Raw genomic sequence first — 19,009 nt, forward strand, 5'->3', positions numbered from 1 at the left:
TCACATAGATTTCAGTATGACTCACAGTCGCACTTCAAGGCAGATGCACACATGATATGAAATGCTCAATCTTATTGATCAATACTTAGTAGTGCGCGTCCGATTGGCATGGTCTGATCAATGCGGTCATGCTTTTTAAACCGCGAAACTAGGCATTTAAGTGCGACTCCTATTCATACTTAAATCTTTGTAAAAAAAAACCCTGATGCAGTAAAGGGGTACCTGGGGTCTGTTTCATAAAGCGGTTCGTAAGTTACAAATGACTTTATGCTCGACTGGTGACCATTTCTTGTGCCGTTAATGATATCCCTATGTAACTGATTTGGCGCCTAACAGGTTCCAGTCGTGCGTAAAGTTGTGCGTAACTTTACAAACGGCTTTATGAAAACCAACCCTGGTAGAAAAGAATTCTTAGATTTCCCAGGCATATGATCAGGGTAGCCAAGCTTAAGTGACAGTAACAATATCAAGTGCTTAGAAACATTTGTAGTAAGCACTATATAAATGTTGCATATTAATATTGTCATTATCATAAATACAAGCTTACAAACAGCTTGAAAAAAAAATAGAATTATGGAGAAAAAAATCAATCAAGAATCCTGACTTTCAGTAATCTCCAAGGATATCTTTCAGAGTTGTGAATTTGCACTGGTGATCATCATCAACTTGCTAGCTAGTTAAATAAGAAAAAAAAACAATTATATCTACATTTATAGGGGTGACAATTATCCAATCAAAAGGAAATGTCATCATTTCTAACATTGCAGGAAAGCATTAGTTTAAAATCTATTTTCAGAAAATAAACAAAAATTTGTGTTTTACCAAAGTCTTTCTGCAAATGCAAGTGGAAATATTGAATTGACATGTGATTTACACGTACGTTATCTAGCATGAAGACTGAAATAATTGGGTCAACCATAGGTTCTTTTTCAACAGCCTGAAAATATAACAGGATTGTTGAAATGATTAGGGTTTACTTCTATTTAGAAAATGTCATTTTTTTATTACAAAGGACTTTGTTAAAATGGCAAATTGTTCCATTTCCGTTCCTATTTTACTTTTCTTGAAAAATTGTCGCCCCTACTTGTCATGTACATAGAATAAAGAAAATCAGTATACGGAGAACTTGTATAACTAGATGATAGTCCCCATACTAGCTCATAAATGGCAAGCCAAAACCGAACATTCAAATGAACCAGGTGACTTGAATAGAAAAGAAAAAATTCAGACAAGCATAACACTATAGGGGCTTTCATATCTGAACGTTTTCGCCAGCATATTACCCATTCCCATTTCTTTATTCTAAGGTCAAGTCCACACCAGAAAAATGTTGATTTGAATAAATAGAGAAAAATCAAACTAGCTTCAAACTTCCCTTTTAATGCGGAAATTTTCATTAAAATCTGACGTAAACCAAGAAATTTATGACATGTTAAAAATTATCTTATTTGCACAAAGTGATATGCACAACTCAGTGACCTGTAAGTAAGACGACAATGTCCCTCACTCACTATCGCTTATGTTTTTTAATATTTGAAATATACAGTATTTCAAAATATTTTTTTTACAGATTTAACAATAAGGACCAACTTGACCCAACCAAAAAATGTTTAAACATTGAAAGGTAGTTCTACATGTTCAAGAAGAAATTTAACTTTGTTTCACATGACGATGAGAAAATTAGAATATGTCATATAATGAAATACAAATGAAATAGTGAATGAATGATGTCATCAGTCTCTTCATTTGTACACCAACAAGGGTGTACACATAACTGTTTTGAGAAAATAAAAAAAAATGTCAAAACTTTTTTTATTTTACACCCGATTTTGATGAAATTTCCAGTGTTACGTTTGTTGGAGTTTTCTCTTTTTATTCAAATCAACTTGGCATTAGGGTGGACTTATCCTTCAAAGAATTGCCTTTTGTTAACAACATAAATAATTTCAATTCATGATATATATTATGTTTGCTAATTTGTGCTTGATATTAAAGAAATGGGATAAAAATGCAAAAACAGCTGGCAACTCATACAGTACACCGGCACACTCTGACTAAATTGTCCATTTGTGACAGCCCCCTCCCCCGGGAAGCAGGGGTGGTTTGGGTGATTTAGGCCCTCCCCCCCAATGTTGACACTGCTGCCGTCGCCGTCTGAAAAGCAGCACCTATAGTCTGCTATGCAGGCAAGACAAAGATTGTTCCCAGGGCCCCGTCATTCTTTTTCCCAAACTACATCTGATTTTAATGAAATTCTCTTTGTAAATCATGCTATGCTTGTTCGATTTGACATTATTCATTCAAATCAAGTTGTTGAGGCGGACTTGTCATTCAGGATAATTAACCCATTGGAGACCGGCAAATAATGCAATAATGCATATTTTTCATATACACCCAATCTCCAACAGGTCAAGGACCTCCGTATACTGACTTTCCATGGTAATTAGAGATCATTAGAACACATCAAAGAAGGGAAATTCTGCATTGTGTGGCTGAAGAAGATCAGTGAGAAAGCAAACTGCACCAGCCCAGCCCTCGAACAAACTTAACGGAGCGTCCGGACACCTCGCCCCCTTCACAAACTCCTCCGTCTGCATGAACTCAGAGAACTGCAGGGCTCTGTGGATGAACTTGCAATCCCCGGTCAGGCGGTAGGTGAGTAGGAAGACGTAGCCGTTGCCGGTGATGCCGTGGCAGATACCGGGGCCTTTCCTGAGGAGCCCCTTCTGCCAGGTCAGGTCGGCGCATTTTCTGCTCGCGATGAGGTGCATGGGGTCCTTCCAGAGGAGGAAAGCCTTGGCAAACAGATAGATAATACCTGAAACAAACAACAATATTTGCTATTTTATACCATGGGCACTGGAAGCTGGGAGTAGCCCCCACCCCCCATTAAAAAAATGGTTGAGAGGAAAAATAAATGTTCATCCCTCTCATACAAAAGGGAGAGGAGCAAAATAAAAGAGGGAATAAAAAAACAGCATCTATTTTTTCTAATCATTATTACGTCAATACCTCGTAATATACCCTACTCATTACAAATATGTATGACATCTAGGGCAATAAATCTAGGGTAAAATCCATTATCATCTATAAAGAGCATTTTAGCCATACATTAAAACGTCTATTTGGTCTGCATTAATTGCCTGTGCAGTATCAGAGCGTATCCCTAGAATAACCGAAATCAGATCATCCCATAGGCTTCTGTACAAAATTCGCCAATGCGTGAAATATACAATGCATACAACAATGCGATGCGCAGCATAAGAGCATAACGAAACTCAATTACGTCATATATGAACTACATGCAAGTCGCATGTCAACGACCAAATTTGATCTTATTAAGTGATGCCATTATGTGATAAGCAGATATGACTTGTTCAATTAAACTTTTCTCTCTTTTTGATTGCTAGGGATGGGATAGATTTTTGAAATGCTTAGAATGACCTAAAACGTACTCTAGTTTGGTCGAAAAGTGATTTTGAGCATTTTAAAAGTTTGATGCGCGCGTCGTGACCTCCAGATGACCTTTGATGACATGACCTGATGACCCTTGACCTGAAGTTGATGTGATGTTAATTTGATAGATTTTTCATAATTGATAATGGAGATATGACTGATAATGTGATTTTACAAAATGGCACCTAGATGACGTCATCAAGACCTGATGACCTTGAAAAGTTTATTCTGACGTGTCCATGACAGATGCTATAAATGACATGAAATTCAATGAAATTGACCAAGTCCATTTTGAGATATCTTGGCGACAAAAAATCATTAAAAATAATAATAAGAAGAAGAAAATTCTGACGAAATTAAGAGGTGATCTGTCAAAGACAGACCACCTAAATAACAACAGATATTTACCCGGTGCACCATGACACCAATGTACGAGTTGATGCTCGGGAGGACGTTGCTGGACACACTCGGCTACAGTGGGTGGGATGTTGTAATCCGGTGATCTACAGGAGATTAGATAATCCACTGTGTTCCTGACGTCGGCCTCGATAGACGGGTCGGACTTGACGAAGGTTGGATAGTTGAGCAGCATCTGGACGATTCCAGAAAGGCCATGTGCAGCACCTAATTTGAATCAACGTGTCATCGTGGATTAGCACACAAATAATACACATCAATGAGCGCAAGATTAGGAATTAGACCCTTTTCACATTGCACTTTCTAAAACTAGTTTACTGGAAACTGGTTCAAGATACCAGATTGGAAGATCATATTGCTAGCGTGACATGTTTTGCACTAGTTTCCAGTAGGAAGGAAGTGAGAATGGTGTCTTATACCTTAATAGAACAATTCTAATTACTATGCCCATGGCATAGCCAAGGGCATTTGAAAGGTAACAAGTATATATATATGTGTAAGTCTGTAATTGTACTGCACTGGAAAAGAGGGTACCGCTTTATATGTAAATAATTTTTCTAATGATTGGCAAAGTTTTTTCACTCTCATACATGTACAGGGAGGATTTGGAGATTTTTTCTCATATATAAAATGTACAAAAGAGAAAAGGCTTCCATGGGTGAAATATGACCTCATTTTTTTCCTCCTTTTTTCCCTCCCTTTTTTCCTCCTCTTTTTCTTCCTCTTCCTCTTCTTCTTCATTTTTCTTTTTCTTCTTCTTTTCCTCCTTCTCTTTCTCCCCCTCATCCTTCTTCTTTTTCTCCTCCTCCTCCTCTCCTTCTTCTAGAATGCATGATTGTTCTATACCAATGTAATCATTTCACGAACCTACCTAAATATTCTGTCTGGTAGTATGCATACATTAGCGGTGATTGTGATTTATGCCTTTGTGAATAGTTCCGACCAGAATCTACTATGGCTCGACAGATCATGAAAGTCACTTCATCACTCAGAACCTAAGGGCACAAGAAATTAAGATTAATTACGAGCAGTTCTTTATCTCTCAACAGACAAGTGAAAGCCACCTCATCACACAAAACCTACACAAGATAATAAGACTAATCACAAACAGTCCCTTTCATTAAAACCCCCAAAAGTACTGGTAACACAAGAAAATAAGATTAATGACAATCAGAAAGAGTTCACTACATGTATGGCTCCACAGATTTGTGAAAGTCACCCTGATGCTAACTGAACGATACAAGAAAATGAGATTGATCATGAGCAGTCCATTTCCCTTTACATGTAAAACTCAAAAGAAACACAAGAGAATAAAGATTGATCACAACGGATCCAATGTGACAGATTTTGAAAGTGACCTCCTACCAGGGCCACGTCTTACAAAGAGTTACGATTGATCCGATCAATCGTTACTATGGAAATCCATTTCAGTGCCATAATTTTTTCTACGAAAACTTGCGCAATGTCCTCGGTATGCAAAGAGAAGCGCAGCGAATTTTTAAGAAAACAAGTGGAATGCCTCTGGCCGTCTCATCTGCATCACGCTATTCAACATAGCAGCAGTGCTGACTTTGAAAACTACTATAACTCACACAAGATGTTCAGTGATACAAGGTTACTCTTCAAATTAGACCAATACACTTACAGAGATAGGATGGTAATTCAACAAATACCCCCAATGTGGCCAAAGTTCATTGATCTCACATGACCTTTGACCTTGATCATGTGACCTGAATCTTGCACAGGATATTCAGTGATACTTGATTACTCTTATGTCCAAGTTTCAAAAGTCAGATCAATAAACTTGCAAAGTTATGATGGTAATTCAAAAGATACCCCCATTATGGCCAAAGTTCATTGACCTTTGACCTTGGTCATGTGACCTAAAATGCGCACAGGATGTTCAGTGATACTTGATTACTCTTATGTCCAAGTTTTATGAACTAGACCAACATACTTTCAAAGTTATGATGGTAATTCAACAAATACCCCCAATTCGGCCAAAGTTCATTGACCCTAAATGACCTTTGACCTTGATCATGTGACCTGAAACTTGCACAGGATGTTCAGTGATACTTGATTACTATTATGTCCAAGTTTCATGAATCAGATCCAAAAACTTTTAAAGTTTTGATTGTAATTCAACAGATACCCCCAAATTGGCCAAAGTTCATTGACCCTAAATAATAATAATAATATAGGTATATTTACCCAGGGAAGCCACTTCAGTTCCGAAAACTGTTCTCCCAGCGGGCCCTGCTATCATTATTACCCCGGCTTTAGCTGGGCTGCCTAGGCGCTCAAAGCATTCAAGGAATTTCTTCCTACCGGGTACCCATTCATCTCACCTGGGTTGAGTGTAGCACAGTGTGGATAAATTTCTTGCTGAAGGAAAATTACGCCATGGCTGGGATTCGAACCCACGACCCTCTGTTTCAAAGTCAGAAGACTAATCCACTGGGCCACAACGCTCCACATGACCTTTGACCTTGGTCATGTGATGTGAAACTCATGCAGGATGTTTGGTGATACTTGATTAACCTTATGTCCAGGTTTAATGAACTAGGTCCATATATTTTCTAAGTTATGATGACATTTCAAAAACTTAACCTCAGGTTAAGATTTTGATGTTGATTCCCCCAACATGGTCTAAGTTCATTGACCCTAAATGACCTTTGACCTTGGTCATGTGACATGAAACTCTAATAGGATGTTCAGTAATACTTGATTAACCTTATGGCCAATTTTCATGAACTAGGTCCATATACTTTCTAAGTTATGATGTCATTTCAAAAACTTAACCTTAGGTTAAGATTTGATGTTGACGCCGCCGCCATCGGAAAAGCGGCACCTATAGTCTCACTCTGCTATGCAGGTGAGACAACAATGAATGCATGAATATATATACATCACAGCTAGAAAATATTTTGAACAAACATGCACAATAGATGATGACGTTGCTGGCCATCCATAGTTACGATTGATCGGATCAATCGAAACTCGTTGGAAGACAGGGCCCTGGTGCCCATTCACCTCACCTGGAAAGACATACGTATGTATCATTCATTTGATTAGATGGTGGGTTGGGTTTTTTTTTTGGGGGGGGGGGTTATGGGTTACAATGTGTTTGAAAGATTTTTGGATGTTATGTTGTGTGTTACAACACAAGTAAGGTGGTTGCACAGTGCTGCTAGTGCTTTAAATCACATCCCAGGCTCTGAATATAATAAAACTTGCTTAAAGGGGAATGAAACCTTTGGAACAAATAGGCTTGTGTAGAAACAGAAAAATCAAAGAATAAGAATAAAGAAAGTTTGAGAAAAATCGGACAATAAATGAGAAAGTTATGAGCATTTAAATATTGCAATCACTAATTCAATGGAGATCCTCCCATTGGCAATGCGACAAGGATGTGTGATGTCACTGATGAACAACTTTCCCTTTGGTGGACTATAAAATACCCCCAAAATGTCTCTTTTTGCTTTTTCTTATGATGATACAAACTCTTTATCCATGATGTATTTAAAAAAAATATGTATTACATGCCCTCATGTAGAAAGAACACATGATCTATCGATAGATGTGATAAAAGAGGCAATTCAAGTGAAATATATACTAAAGTAATGGGGAGAGTTGTTCATCAGTGACATCACACATCCTTCTCGCATTGCCAATGGGAGGATCTCCATAGCATTAGTGATTGCAATATTTAAATGCTCATAACTTTCTCATTTATTGTCAGATTTTTCTCAAACTTTTGTTGATCTGTTTCTTTGATTTTTCTGTTTTCACACAAGCTATCTTGTTCCAATGGTTTCATTCTCCTTTGAATAGCACTTAACACTTGCTTTATCAAGAAATGCAGCATACATGTAATTACCCTGGATTTAGCACAGCATCTGTTACGCGCTCTGCATTTCAAGGAATAAATTCCTACCAGGTACCCATTCACCTTCATACCTGGATTGAGTGTACCATAGTGTGGATGAATTTCTTGCTGAAGGAAAACACACCGTGGCTTGGAATCAAACCCATGTCCCTCTGACTGAAAGACGAGAGTCATAACCACCACGCCCCCATTGAATGCAGGCCTGAGAGTTTTATTAATTCTGGGCAATTACATAGAATATGTACGTCCGACCCCATGTTTGTGGGACCTTCATGAAATTTCCCGTCTCTGATGTCTGGTTCTTTTGACAGTCTGTAATGCTCTCAAATGATCATGACTTGGGGGCCGTTGCAGAATGAGTTGCGTTTAAACGCAAGCCAAAAAATCAATCGCAAGTCCAAAATGCGCGCTGTTGATTGGTTGAAAATCAAGTTGCGCAAGATTTTTAGAGTTGTGATTGATTGCAACTCTTTCTGCAACAGGCCCTAGGTCAGTTAATGAAGTGAAGTAAAAGTTGAGAAAAATGGGGGTCGGATGTACAAAAAGGTTGATTATTTTACGGAATTGCCCGACAGTTGTTACTTATGATTCAGCAAAGAAATCCCCTTTTACTGAACCTGTAGATTGGGGTGGACTGGAATGCCCTTTCAGATGAATGCAGTATACTGACCTGTTGACCGAGTTTCTTGGTGAGCATTTCCGCTCCACATAAATACCCCGCTCTTCCTACCAGTACTTCGTCTGATCCACAGCCAAGATAATCACCGGGCTGACAACATATCCCTGCTAGACCTGCATATCTGCAAAACAATATCAATGTGACATTTAGCTCAACTTTTAACGTTTGACACGACTTTTAATGTACCAGTGTTGTAGTCAAGGCCAAGACTTAAATACCCAAAGCCAAGGCCTGGGCCATGGCTTAGAAACCCAAGGCCAAGGTTTATGAAAACCTCAAGACCGAGGCCAAGGCATTTAAATTTTACGATGTACAATTAAAATAAGGTATTCAAAAAACAGAAGGCACATACAAAATATGGAGAAAAAAGTTTAATGATTTAATGATCCCAGAGTGATATTCACCATAATTTACATGTATTTAAATAGAAATCTGTGAGTGAAACAAGAGAGCCAATTTTGACCTTTTAATACAAAAGTCAAATTTTGTGGTAGATTTTGAAAAAAAAAAGATGTTTCACCCTTTCCCCTTTGGTTTTCTTTATATTTCTTTCCTTTTCTAGACATTCATGAAACTTTTTCAGGGGGGGGGGAAGGAGGATGGTGTAGTCCCTAAGACTGGAGTTTAAGTCCATGTTGGCTTTATTTGTTACACAACTTTTCAAGGACAAAATCCACAATGCAAGAACTGAAATGTTTTATTAGTCCCTGAAAATTTGCCATTTTAAGTTGTCACGGTTCTATACCCTCTTTTAAATTTCAGTTCTCACTTCTCTTTAAACATTTTATCATGTCATCATGGGATTTTTTTCAGTCTCCTTCCATCTGTTTCAGTTTCTGAAAGGAATGGTTATATTCAATAACAATAAAAAGAAAATTGCGAGAACAATAAAATCAATGGCCATGCGCACACATGTATACAATAATCATCGCTACCATCATCATGTCATCTTCTACTCTCTTTGTCATGATAATAACATTATACCAGTGATTATCAGTGGGATGATAATACAGCCCCCCCCCCCCCCCCACGGAAAGGGGATTATTCTCCCATGATCAACACCTAGAGGGTGATGCATGTGATCATGAAATTACAAAGAAAACTGTTTGAAAACATTTACTAGAAGTGTCTTTTCTTCAAATCTGTCATTGTTCTTCCTTGAAAACATAGTACATATATAAGTTCACTGTCAAACCATATTCACAAAAACAAGCAAATATTGTTTTTGTCTTGTTAACCTGAGAAATTACCCTCAATCCCTCTTTCAATAATAATATTCCACTTTTATACACTGTAGCGCTTAATACATGTACATCGGAACGACGGGTCTAAGCGCTTTACAGATATACCCGGTCATTGGATTCGATCAGTCATTCCCGCACACAATGTGTGCACGTCCTCCACTCCCTGGGGAGTATTCCAGTCAGTCGCCAGTGAGGCGCACACAGTATTGGACAAGCCATTGTGCGTGTATCTTTCTAATTCTTTTCTCACTTATTAATGCCATGTATTAAAAAAAAATTCAAACACCAAGATAATATTGAGAGAAAAAAGAAAAGGAAAGGAGTGAATTGTCTCCATCTATTCCAGAATTTATACAGGGTCAATTTTTTTGCTCGCTCTCTTCACTCCTCTTTTGACCTTTTTTTCTTTTTACAAATTTTGATCAATGCACAATGTTTGGTCCTATCAAAGTTTTGGGTTCATCACATCGGGGGGGGGGGGGGGGGGAGGGGGGGGGCACTCGACCAAAAAAGTGGTGGGGGTGTGCGGGCGAGACAAAAAACGGGGGCCTTGGAGCGGGCTTGTTGTAAAAAGGAGGGTCCTCGGAACGGGCTTCGGAACGACAAATGTTTGTGAAAACGGGGGTCCTTGGAACGGATCGCCAGCGTGTAAGTGCGTATGCATCCCTATGGAACGGTCATGCGTGCATGATGCAGCTAGCGCGGCCACCGCCGGTTGAGCTCTGCGGCCGCTTTTCACCAAAATTGCAGCTCATTGTAGCAGATCGATGCGATCGGAGCGGCGTAACGAAAAATATATGAAGCTTTGGAGCGGATTTCTCTCTTCTTTCTTCTGGATAAGAAGAAAATGCTATGCCTTGGAGCGGCTTTCTTTGTTCTTTTTCTTTACAAGACAAAAAAGCTATGCCTCGGAACGGAAATTTGAGTGTAAAAATGGGGGTCCCCTCTGCGGCACATACCCACTATGCATTATATACTGAGTGCCCCCCCCCCCCCCCCGATCACATCATTGACACAAGGCTTTTTAATTTGTACATGCAGCGCATTGAACGGTGTATGTCCATATACATGGCATACACCACACAGAATACGCTGCATACATCTCTATGCAATAAACATGTACACACACAATGCTCGCAGCCAGTAAACATCGTGTCGCTCAGACAACTGAACTTGACCTCGAGAGAACATGTAGATCGAGGGAAGGACACAGAGTCAGAGCAAATTATTGTCACTTTTTGGTCAGAGAAAACATAAACAAATACATATTAAAATTTTATAAATAGAAGCTGCTCCGTTTATAGTGACACCAGTCAATTTTCATGAACAAATTACAGTGATTTATTTTTACCAGTCACAATTCTTGGAATCACTATTACCTGTTAAAAACCAGAGAACAATAGATTCAGTTGACCGAATCTATTGTGGACTAAATCAATTGTTCTCTGGTTTTAACAAGAAACAGTGAGTCAAAGAATTGTGAAGTCTGGTACTGTACGTCACAATGAACTTAATACAGGGCAATCCATGCACCCCAAAGAAGTAGTGTTTATGACCTGGCCTATCTCTACACACAGACTTCGCAGAGTTTGGTCAAGGCGGTACGCGCATCATTAAATTGCCAAATACATGTAGGCTACATAATACGGAACTGGCCAATCAATATACCAAGGGCGCACGTGCGAATTTGGCCGAGTCTACATATTTTGCTTGAAAATCGGTTTTCTTTGCGTATGCGCCATCCCATACTACTTCTTCTGTTGAGTACAGTCCTCGTTAGAGACTACAGAGTATAGTTGTACTTAGACAGCTGGCAGCCGTCTGTTTCGAGGAGTTTTTTAACATTTTTTTTTATTTCTCCTCGTACACAGACGGCTCGCTATCGTGCAGCCACCATTAGGGGACTTGCAATGCAAAATCCCCCGTCAGGGCTCTTCAATTTTTGTCTTTAATGAATAAAAATTTTGAAAATTAACGCGACCAAAATGCAAATTTATATTCCCTCTTGGCATTAATTGCCCAAAAACGGAGAAAAATGAAGTTAAAAGGAACAAAAACAGTGACTTACCTCTGCGTCGCGCAAATTCACTTCCCCGTTTTATCCGATCTTAAGTACATAAACATATGGCCATTGAGCCCCCTGTACAGATCGTGCTAGAACTTCGGTCTCTGTATTTGGTGAGTGAAGCCAACGGAGTTCAGCTGAACAACCAACAAAACAGAGACCGAAGCTTTTGGTCTAAGTTGTACTTGGCTGAGGCCGTAATCACAAAAACACATGACGTTTGGTGCAGTTGAACAAAACTAAACTATAGTGCAAGTAAAAAGACTGCATCTCAACTGCAACTGGAGAGCTAACTGAGGGTGAGTGGTTCCAGGTGGCTCCTGAAAGACTCAGTTGAAGGAGCCAAAACCGCTGTTGTAGGCAGGACATTCCACAAGCAGATGGTACTTGGGGAAAAAGCCATATCTATAGGCCATTTTTTTTTGCAATTTTGAAAGCGAGTGAACGAACATGGCCTTCCCCCCCCCCCCCCTTTTTGAGGGTATGGCTCCTGCCTCAATATAAGGATTCTGCTGTCTTCTTCATCCATTAGAATTGAGGTGGGTGCATGATTTCTTTTTTTTTCTTTAATCTTGGGTGTTTTTGGTAACCACCTCGAGGTGCTTATGTTACCTGTATGAGGCTATGGTTACCTTCTGGGTTAACATTTAAGAAGTCAAGACACAAGAAAAGAAGAAATACCATTTCTTTTCTTTAGGACCCCATCCAATTCTGGCAGCACATCAAGAGGCGTTCAGAAAACACAGCTCAGGATTTTGTTTCATATGTAAATCTGGACGTACTATTTTTTTTTACATTTTCTTCTTTTTTGGGTGCTTTTTTGTGAATGACCCTTTCCTTAGAAATATTTACCAAAAATTTGATTAAGTTAATCTGTTCAAATATAAAACTTGTGAGAATTTTTATTGCTTGTTAACCAAAGTGTGTAGCTTTAGGAGAAGTCCCCCCCCCCCCATCATAATGATTCATACTTACTTCCCGATGTATTCTTGCACCTTTTCTTCCTTTCCCAGCGCTCTGTACAAGAGAGATGCCACTGCATAAACTCCTGCTGATCCGAGAAGAAATGCTGATCGAGTTTCTGGCGATCGTTTTTTCTCTTCATAGTCCAATGCTTGAGCTATATACTGCTCAGCGAGTTCTAAATATTCACTCTCTTTCTCTGGGATCTGTTTTGATTGAGCCACGTACAGCAGCGCATAGGCGATTCCAGCGATTCCAACATACACGCCACCCTCGCAGGCCTGCTGGTTCGCCACCACGTTCTGCCGAAGAGCCTCGATTACCGCTACGATTCGAGCACGGATCTGGTCGACTGGAATTTGGACCTCCTGATCGTAGCCACAGTCCGGCATTTTGTTCTCAAAATACCTCATCCTTGCCATGCCACTGGCCGCCATGTTGGAGTTGACTGTGTACTTCAGGCCGCAAATATAATTGCCATTTAAAAGGCGCAAATTCGTGGCTCACTTTGTTCGCGTTTGTTTACATTGCGCCGGGCTGTGAATAGATATGGCACGCCTTTTGTTACTGTATCGTTTTAGACTTCCCACAGGAGTTACACTATTTTTTTTGGTTAGAGCTGGGTGAAAGATGCTCCTCTAAATGAATATAACTGGCATAATTGTCACAATCTTGGCTTGATCATCTTAAATTTTCAAATAAACGCATGGGAAACGGAAAATAAACAAGAATTTGGGAGGCCCATAGACGAAGTGGCAACATTTTTTGTTCAAAACAAAAATTTTGAGAAAAGACAGAGTCTGATAGAGATGTATTCTGATTCAACACTCTATCTGAGAACCGATTCTAATAACATGGACCTAACTATTACACACTTTTATTCTTGCATAAAAAATCCCAAATAAAAACATATCATGTCCAACAGGCTACGTACTAGATTCTGGGGCCCGTGCTGGGGGCTATATGATTTTTTATTATTTATTTATTTTTTTTTTGGGGGGGGGGGTATGTGAAGAGTGTACATGGATTATCCCCAAGATTATCAGAGAACCATGTTTCGGTTTTACAAAGAACATTTTGGAAACTGGTTATGCATGTCTGTCGAAATTATGCCGGGAATATGTAGTAACAAAGAGTTCGATCCTTTTACAATTTTTGTAATCATGCCACAAATACCTGTTTGAGTAATCAGGTATGATACAAGCATATTTGCAGATGATACACAAATCTTTAGAGAAGTGATTCTGTGCAGCTTATATGTATAGCAGCCAAACCGACCTTGTACAATATAAGTGGACAGATTAAATTTATGCTGGAAAATGTAAGGCAGGAAACGAAAGAAAAGCCCGGAGTCGGACTTTAGATTTCCACCAGAATGAAGCAAATCCAGAAAGCAAATCAAATCAAGTCAAAATTTCGAGAATATCAATGCTTCCCATTTTGTTCAACACACGACCTCATCTTGCATATATGGCATTCATAAATTGGACTATTATTATTAAGATGATCGTAGAAAAGCTGCAGCAGTATGAAGAGCAACAAAGCTTGTACGTTGTAGAGCTATACGAGAGCCAAATTACGTTCGAAAGCACTCAATCTACAAAGAGGTGATATGATACAGCAGTCTTCAACATTCTGACGGGTTGACTTGGAATTCTGCCGGAAATATATACATATATATTATGTTTTTTTTTTTTACACCGGCAGTACAGAGTCAGAGGACACAGTCTAAAACTTCTCATGAAAAATAAACTCAGATTTTATTGTATTTCTGACTCCACGAGTAAGAAATTGGAACAATCTACATAAAAAAATGTAGAGGCAAAGTGATTTGAAAGTGTTTAAAATAGGATTGACGAATTGATGGAATGAGATATTTAAATACCGCTAATTCCAGATGCACATTTAAGTTTAGATGGATAATAGCAATCAACCCAAGAACTGATATCTACAGGAGAAATCCAGGGCCCTGGGAACGATTTTTAGTGGGTGCGCTGAAGCCGCTGATGTAAATTTGACAAACAAAAGAAGGGGGTCACTACTACAAATTGAAGGCCATTTTTAGTCCCGAAAAGTTTGACAAGAAAAAAAAAGGTTCCACTACAAATATAAGTAATTTTTTTTTGCATTTTTCAATTTTTTAACACCTACCAGAATTCCGGGGGATGTTGACTATGCAAAAAAATACACGCAGCACCCTCACGGGCCGGGTGCAGCTGAAACCAGCAACCCCGCTTCCCAGGGCCATGGAGAAATCATATTCATCCGTATCCTATGGAAGCTTAAAAGTGCCACCGAGATGTTGAGATAATTATCTCGGGAAGTCGACATCTTGATAGTAAAAGATAAGATGACGAGATCCCAGATCTCATCATGTCGACATCTTTTAGAAGAGATGATGAGATGACAAGATCCCGAATCTCATCATGTCAACATCTTTTAGAAGAGATGATGAGATGACAAGATCCCGAATCTCATCATGTCAACATCTTTTAGAAGAGATGATGAGATGACAAGATCCCAGATCTCATCATGTCAACATCTTCTGGAAGAGATGATGAGATGACAAGATCCCGGATCTCATCATGTCGTCATCTTTTAGAAGAGATGATGAGATGACAAGATCTCGGAGCTCGTCATGTCGACATCTTTTAGAAGAAATGGTCAGATGACAAGATCTTCGATCCATGATCATGTCATCTCATCATCTCTTCTACAAGATGTTGACATGATGAGATCCGGGATCTTGTCATCTCAACATCTCTTCTTAAAGATGTTGACATGATGAGATCCGGGATCTTGTCATCTCATCATCTCTTCTTAAAGATGTCGACATGATGAGATCTGGGATCTCGTCATCTTATCTTTTGCTATCAAGATGTCGACTTCCCGAGATAATTATCTCAACATCTCGGTGGCACTTTTAAGCTTCCATAGTATCCTGATGTGAAGTGATTGTATTTCTTTTTTCGATCGAAATAATGTATTGAAGCCTCTGCGCTGCATGTCACATACACGTACGCAGTCATGAGAATGAAACATCCGCATGGATGTAAAAGTTAGACAAACAGGTGCGTCTCCACCATCCGTTGGTTACCGCGCCCTGATTGGATGAAAGTTTTTACTCCTCGATCGTGGGTGCCATTGTGACGTCACAATCTAAAAGTTCGTATAAGTGTGACAGCACAATGGCACCTGCGCGGAATAAAACTTTTATCCAATCAGGGCACAGAGCGCGGTAGCCAACTGAAGAAGGCGCACCTGTATAATGGTGAAAGTGGGTCACACCGGTCGACTATGTATGATGCAATTTTGTTTTGATAGCATTTTATGCAATCAGTGTAAAATAAGCGAAACTTTAAAATGTCATAACTTCCTTATTTTACATCCGATTTTGATTAAATTTTCAGCATTATGCTAGTTTGATAAATCAACATCTTTCTGGGGTGGAATTGACCTTTAATACAATTTACAACATGGGAATATCATTTGGAAAAAAAGTAGTCCTTATGCATAATTTTATGAAAGCGTGAGGAGGCAAGTACAAGGCAATTATTGGTGCTGCCACATTCACAAAAACTGGAAACTGAGTGATACTGAATACCAGATTGAGTATAAAAGGGGAGAAAATACAAATTTGAACATAATGACACAAAGATGATTACTCTAATAACGAAAGGGGAAAGAGAAAAGAAACTTTGGTCAAACATTATTGGAATATTTACAGATAAGTTTGGTTTTTATATCTCCTTTTAAAAACATTAAATGATAGATTTAACATAACGTGGTATTTTGATCTAGATGATATTGGTCCTTTGTAAAACATACAATCCTTTGCTAAAGAGGTGCATATTTTGGGTAGGTGGACGTTTGAAGATCCCCTAGATCGTCTGAAGTTATATAATACAGACATTACAAAAACAAGGGATGCATTCGAAAGAACAACTTGTTTAATATGTGAATTTCATGCAATAAATAACTCGACATCAAGATATGATTTTATTCAGTGTTGCAAATTGATAAGTTTCAATAATTTCAACTCTTTATTTATGCCTATATACCATTGAAATTTTAAACAATCATTAGTGTCTATTGCTGTAGTCCCGCCACAAGCCTCAGCTTTTATACACCTTCTTCCTTAAACCCAGCATGTACATAGGCCCTATTTATATTTTACAAGAAAAATATGTGATGAAATGGAAGAAAATAAATGTTTTATTTGAATTGAATTGAAAGTGCAATAAAAAAAGAAAAAAGAAGACAAAAAACAACAAAACAAATCATGTACATAACCGGGGCAAGACCCCTGACAAAAAATAAATAAAAAATGAACCAAAAAATAAATAGATAAATGAATACATACATACATACATACATACATACATACATACATACATACATACATACATACATACACACATACATACATACATACATACATACATACATAGATAGGTAAATAAATAAATAAATAGATAAATAAATAAATAAATAAGTAAATAAATAAATAAATTCAGATCAAAACAGAATAGGAAGCCCTAAACAAACCCAAAATCATGGAAAGCGCAGAAGAGAATGTGGAGGGGAGAGAGCTGAAGAGGAAAAGAAAGAGGAGTGGGAGAGGGTCCGAGGGGGGGGGGGGGAGCTGGATAGAGGAGGAGGAGCCGATTCGAGGTTAAGGTTGTATGGATAAGATTTCTCTACTGAAACTATTTATTATTATTATTATTATTACGCACTGTTTAAAGAGAGAGAGGTATATCCGTATTTTGCACCGAAAATAATTTGACAGATTGCATTTTATTGTCTAGTTATTTGTTTATTTTGTGTTTTGTTCCACTTAAGCCCGAGAAGATTGGTCTTTTTGTCTTGCGTTATTTACGAGAATATTTAGTGTTTGTTTGGACTTTGGTCTTTGGAGGCTGGGGGTCTGAATGAAAAAAATCAAACAAATTTGTATTTCGGAATTAAAAGAAATCAATATAATATAGTTTTTGTGATGCAGTTTCAATTCATTTTTTTTATGGGGGGGGGGGGGGCTCCAGTGGCGTAGCTACGGGGGGCCTGGGGGGGCACGTGCCCCCCCCTGAGATTTGGTGTGCCCCCCAGGTGCCCCCCAGAAAAAATTGGCAGAGCAAAAAAAAAAAGAAAAAGGGAGAAAGAAGAAAAGAAAAAGGAAAAGAAGAAGACAGAAGAAAAAAAAGAAGAAGAGGAAAATAAGAGGAGGAAGACTTGCAATTAAAAAAACAAATCTCATATGTTACTATATAAAATTTTTGCTTACGCTTCGCGCCAGAATTGCCTGTTCGATGAGATTCATATCTTGTTCAATAGGCTGATATGAACAAGTTTTGAAGTCAATATACAAAACATATTTTAGCTCGGACATCGAGCTTTCATTACTTTTTTTCATTTACAAATTTAAGTGGTCTGTTAAATGTCCGTTTTATGGTCTACATATCAGCATTTTAAGCTCACCCTGCGTGGTTATATTGTTTAATTTGCCAAGTTCATATTGTCTACGTGTATTCCATAATGTTCCATTAAACAAATGTATTCAGAATGCCCAGATTGATTTTAGATCTAAATCTAAAACATGCGCGATAGCCTGCATGTTCTTTATTTAAAATGTACTTAAATTATCCAGTTTCACATCTACTCATGATTCACGTTCGCATTATTAATGATAATTTTCGGTCTAAAATCTCAATTTTCAAAAATTAGAATGACCAATTTCTAGGTCGGAATGTCTAAAAATTTGCTCGCGCTTCGCGCTCGCATTATTGAAATATATTGGCGTTCGCAGTAACCATCTAGTTACATACGAATCTTGTTCAGGATCACACATAACATTGCCCAGAAAATTAAATTTTCAGGAAAAAATACATGAAAGTAAAAAAAAAAATCGCTCGCGCTTCGCGCTCGCACTTTTCATAAGGCTTATGAGATTATTTCATGTTTATGTTGTTTTATAAGAATAAAAGTAAGAAGTGACTGATCGGGGAAAATATAGGAATATAAATTCGGGCCCCTTCCCCTATTGGCGAAAGTCGGATCTTCCCTTTGTGACACATACACGCACACACCGGAAAAATGGCCGGTGCCCCCCCCCCCCGTGAAAAAGCAAGGACCCCCCAGTGCCCCCCCGGGAAAAAAATCCTAGCTACGCCACTGGGGGGCTCAAAGGAATGTAAAATATTGAAAATATTTTTGGCTCTATGTATTTTAGAGTCAGATCAAACTGTGCTCCGGTATCATTCTTGTGTCATTGGTTGTCGATTGTTCGCCAGTCAGCG

The 19,009-nt window shown here is 38.6% G+C and overlaps 1 protein-coding gene across 1 annotated transcript; it reads right to left on the minus strand.

Moving 5' to 3' along the window:
* Positions 1-2,262: 2,262 nt before the first annotated feature.
* On the minus strand, positions 2,263-13,277 carry LOC121414396 (lanC-like protein 3). Its single transcript, XM_041607557.1, has 5 exons — positions 12,726-13,277; positions 8,433-8,562; positions 4,745-4,868; positions 3,865-4,080; positions 2,263-2,818 (listed from the first exon to the last, which is right to left on the minus strand). The coding sequence occupies exons 1-5, from the start codon at positions 13,148-13,150 to the stop codon at positions 2,454-2,456; spliced, it is 1,260 nt and encodes a 419-aa protein (XP_041463491.1). The 5' UTR covers positions 13,151-13,277; the 3' UTR covers positions 2,263-2,453.
* Between the last annotated feature and the right edge of the window lie 5,732 nt (positions 13,278-19,009).

The sequence above is a fragment of the Lytechinus variegatus genome, chromosome 4, assembly GCF_018143015.1.
Source record: "Lytechinus variegatus isolate NC3 chromosome 4, Lvar_3.0, whole genome shotgun sequence".
In the NCBI taxonomy this organism is placed as follows: domain Eukaryota; kingdom Metazoa; phylum Echinodermata; class Echinoidea; order Temnopleuroida; family Toxopneustidae; genus Lytechinus; species Lytechinus variegatus.

Bases quoted from the DNA above. Each gene is read 5' to 3' on its own strand.
- LOC121414396 (XM_041607557.1), bottom strand. From the start codon at position 13,150: ATGGCGGCCAGTGGCATGGCAAGGATGAGGTATTTTGAGAACAAAATG. The intron at 4,869-8,432 runs GTCAGTATACTG...TTGTGCCCTTAG, and splicing joins CCAAGAAACTCGGTCAACAG to GTTCTGAGTGATGAAGTGAC. The intron at 2,819-3,864 runs GTAAATATCTGT...TGTTTGTTTCAG, and splicing joins TTGGTGTCATGGTGCACCGG to GTATTATCTATCTGTTTGCC.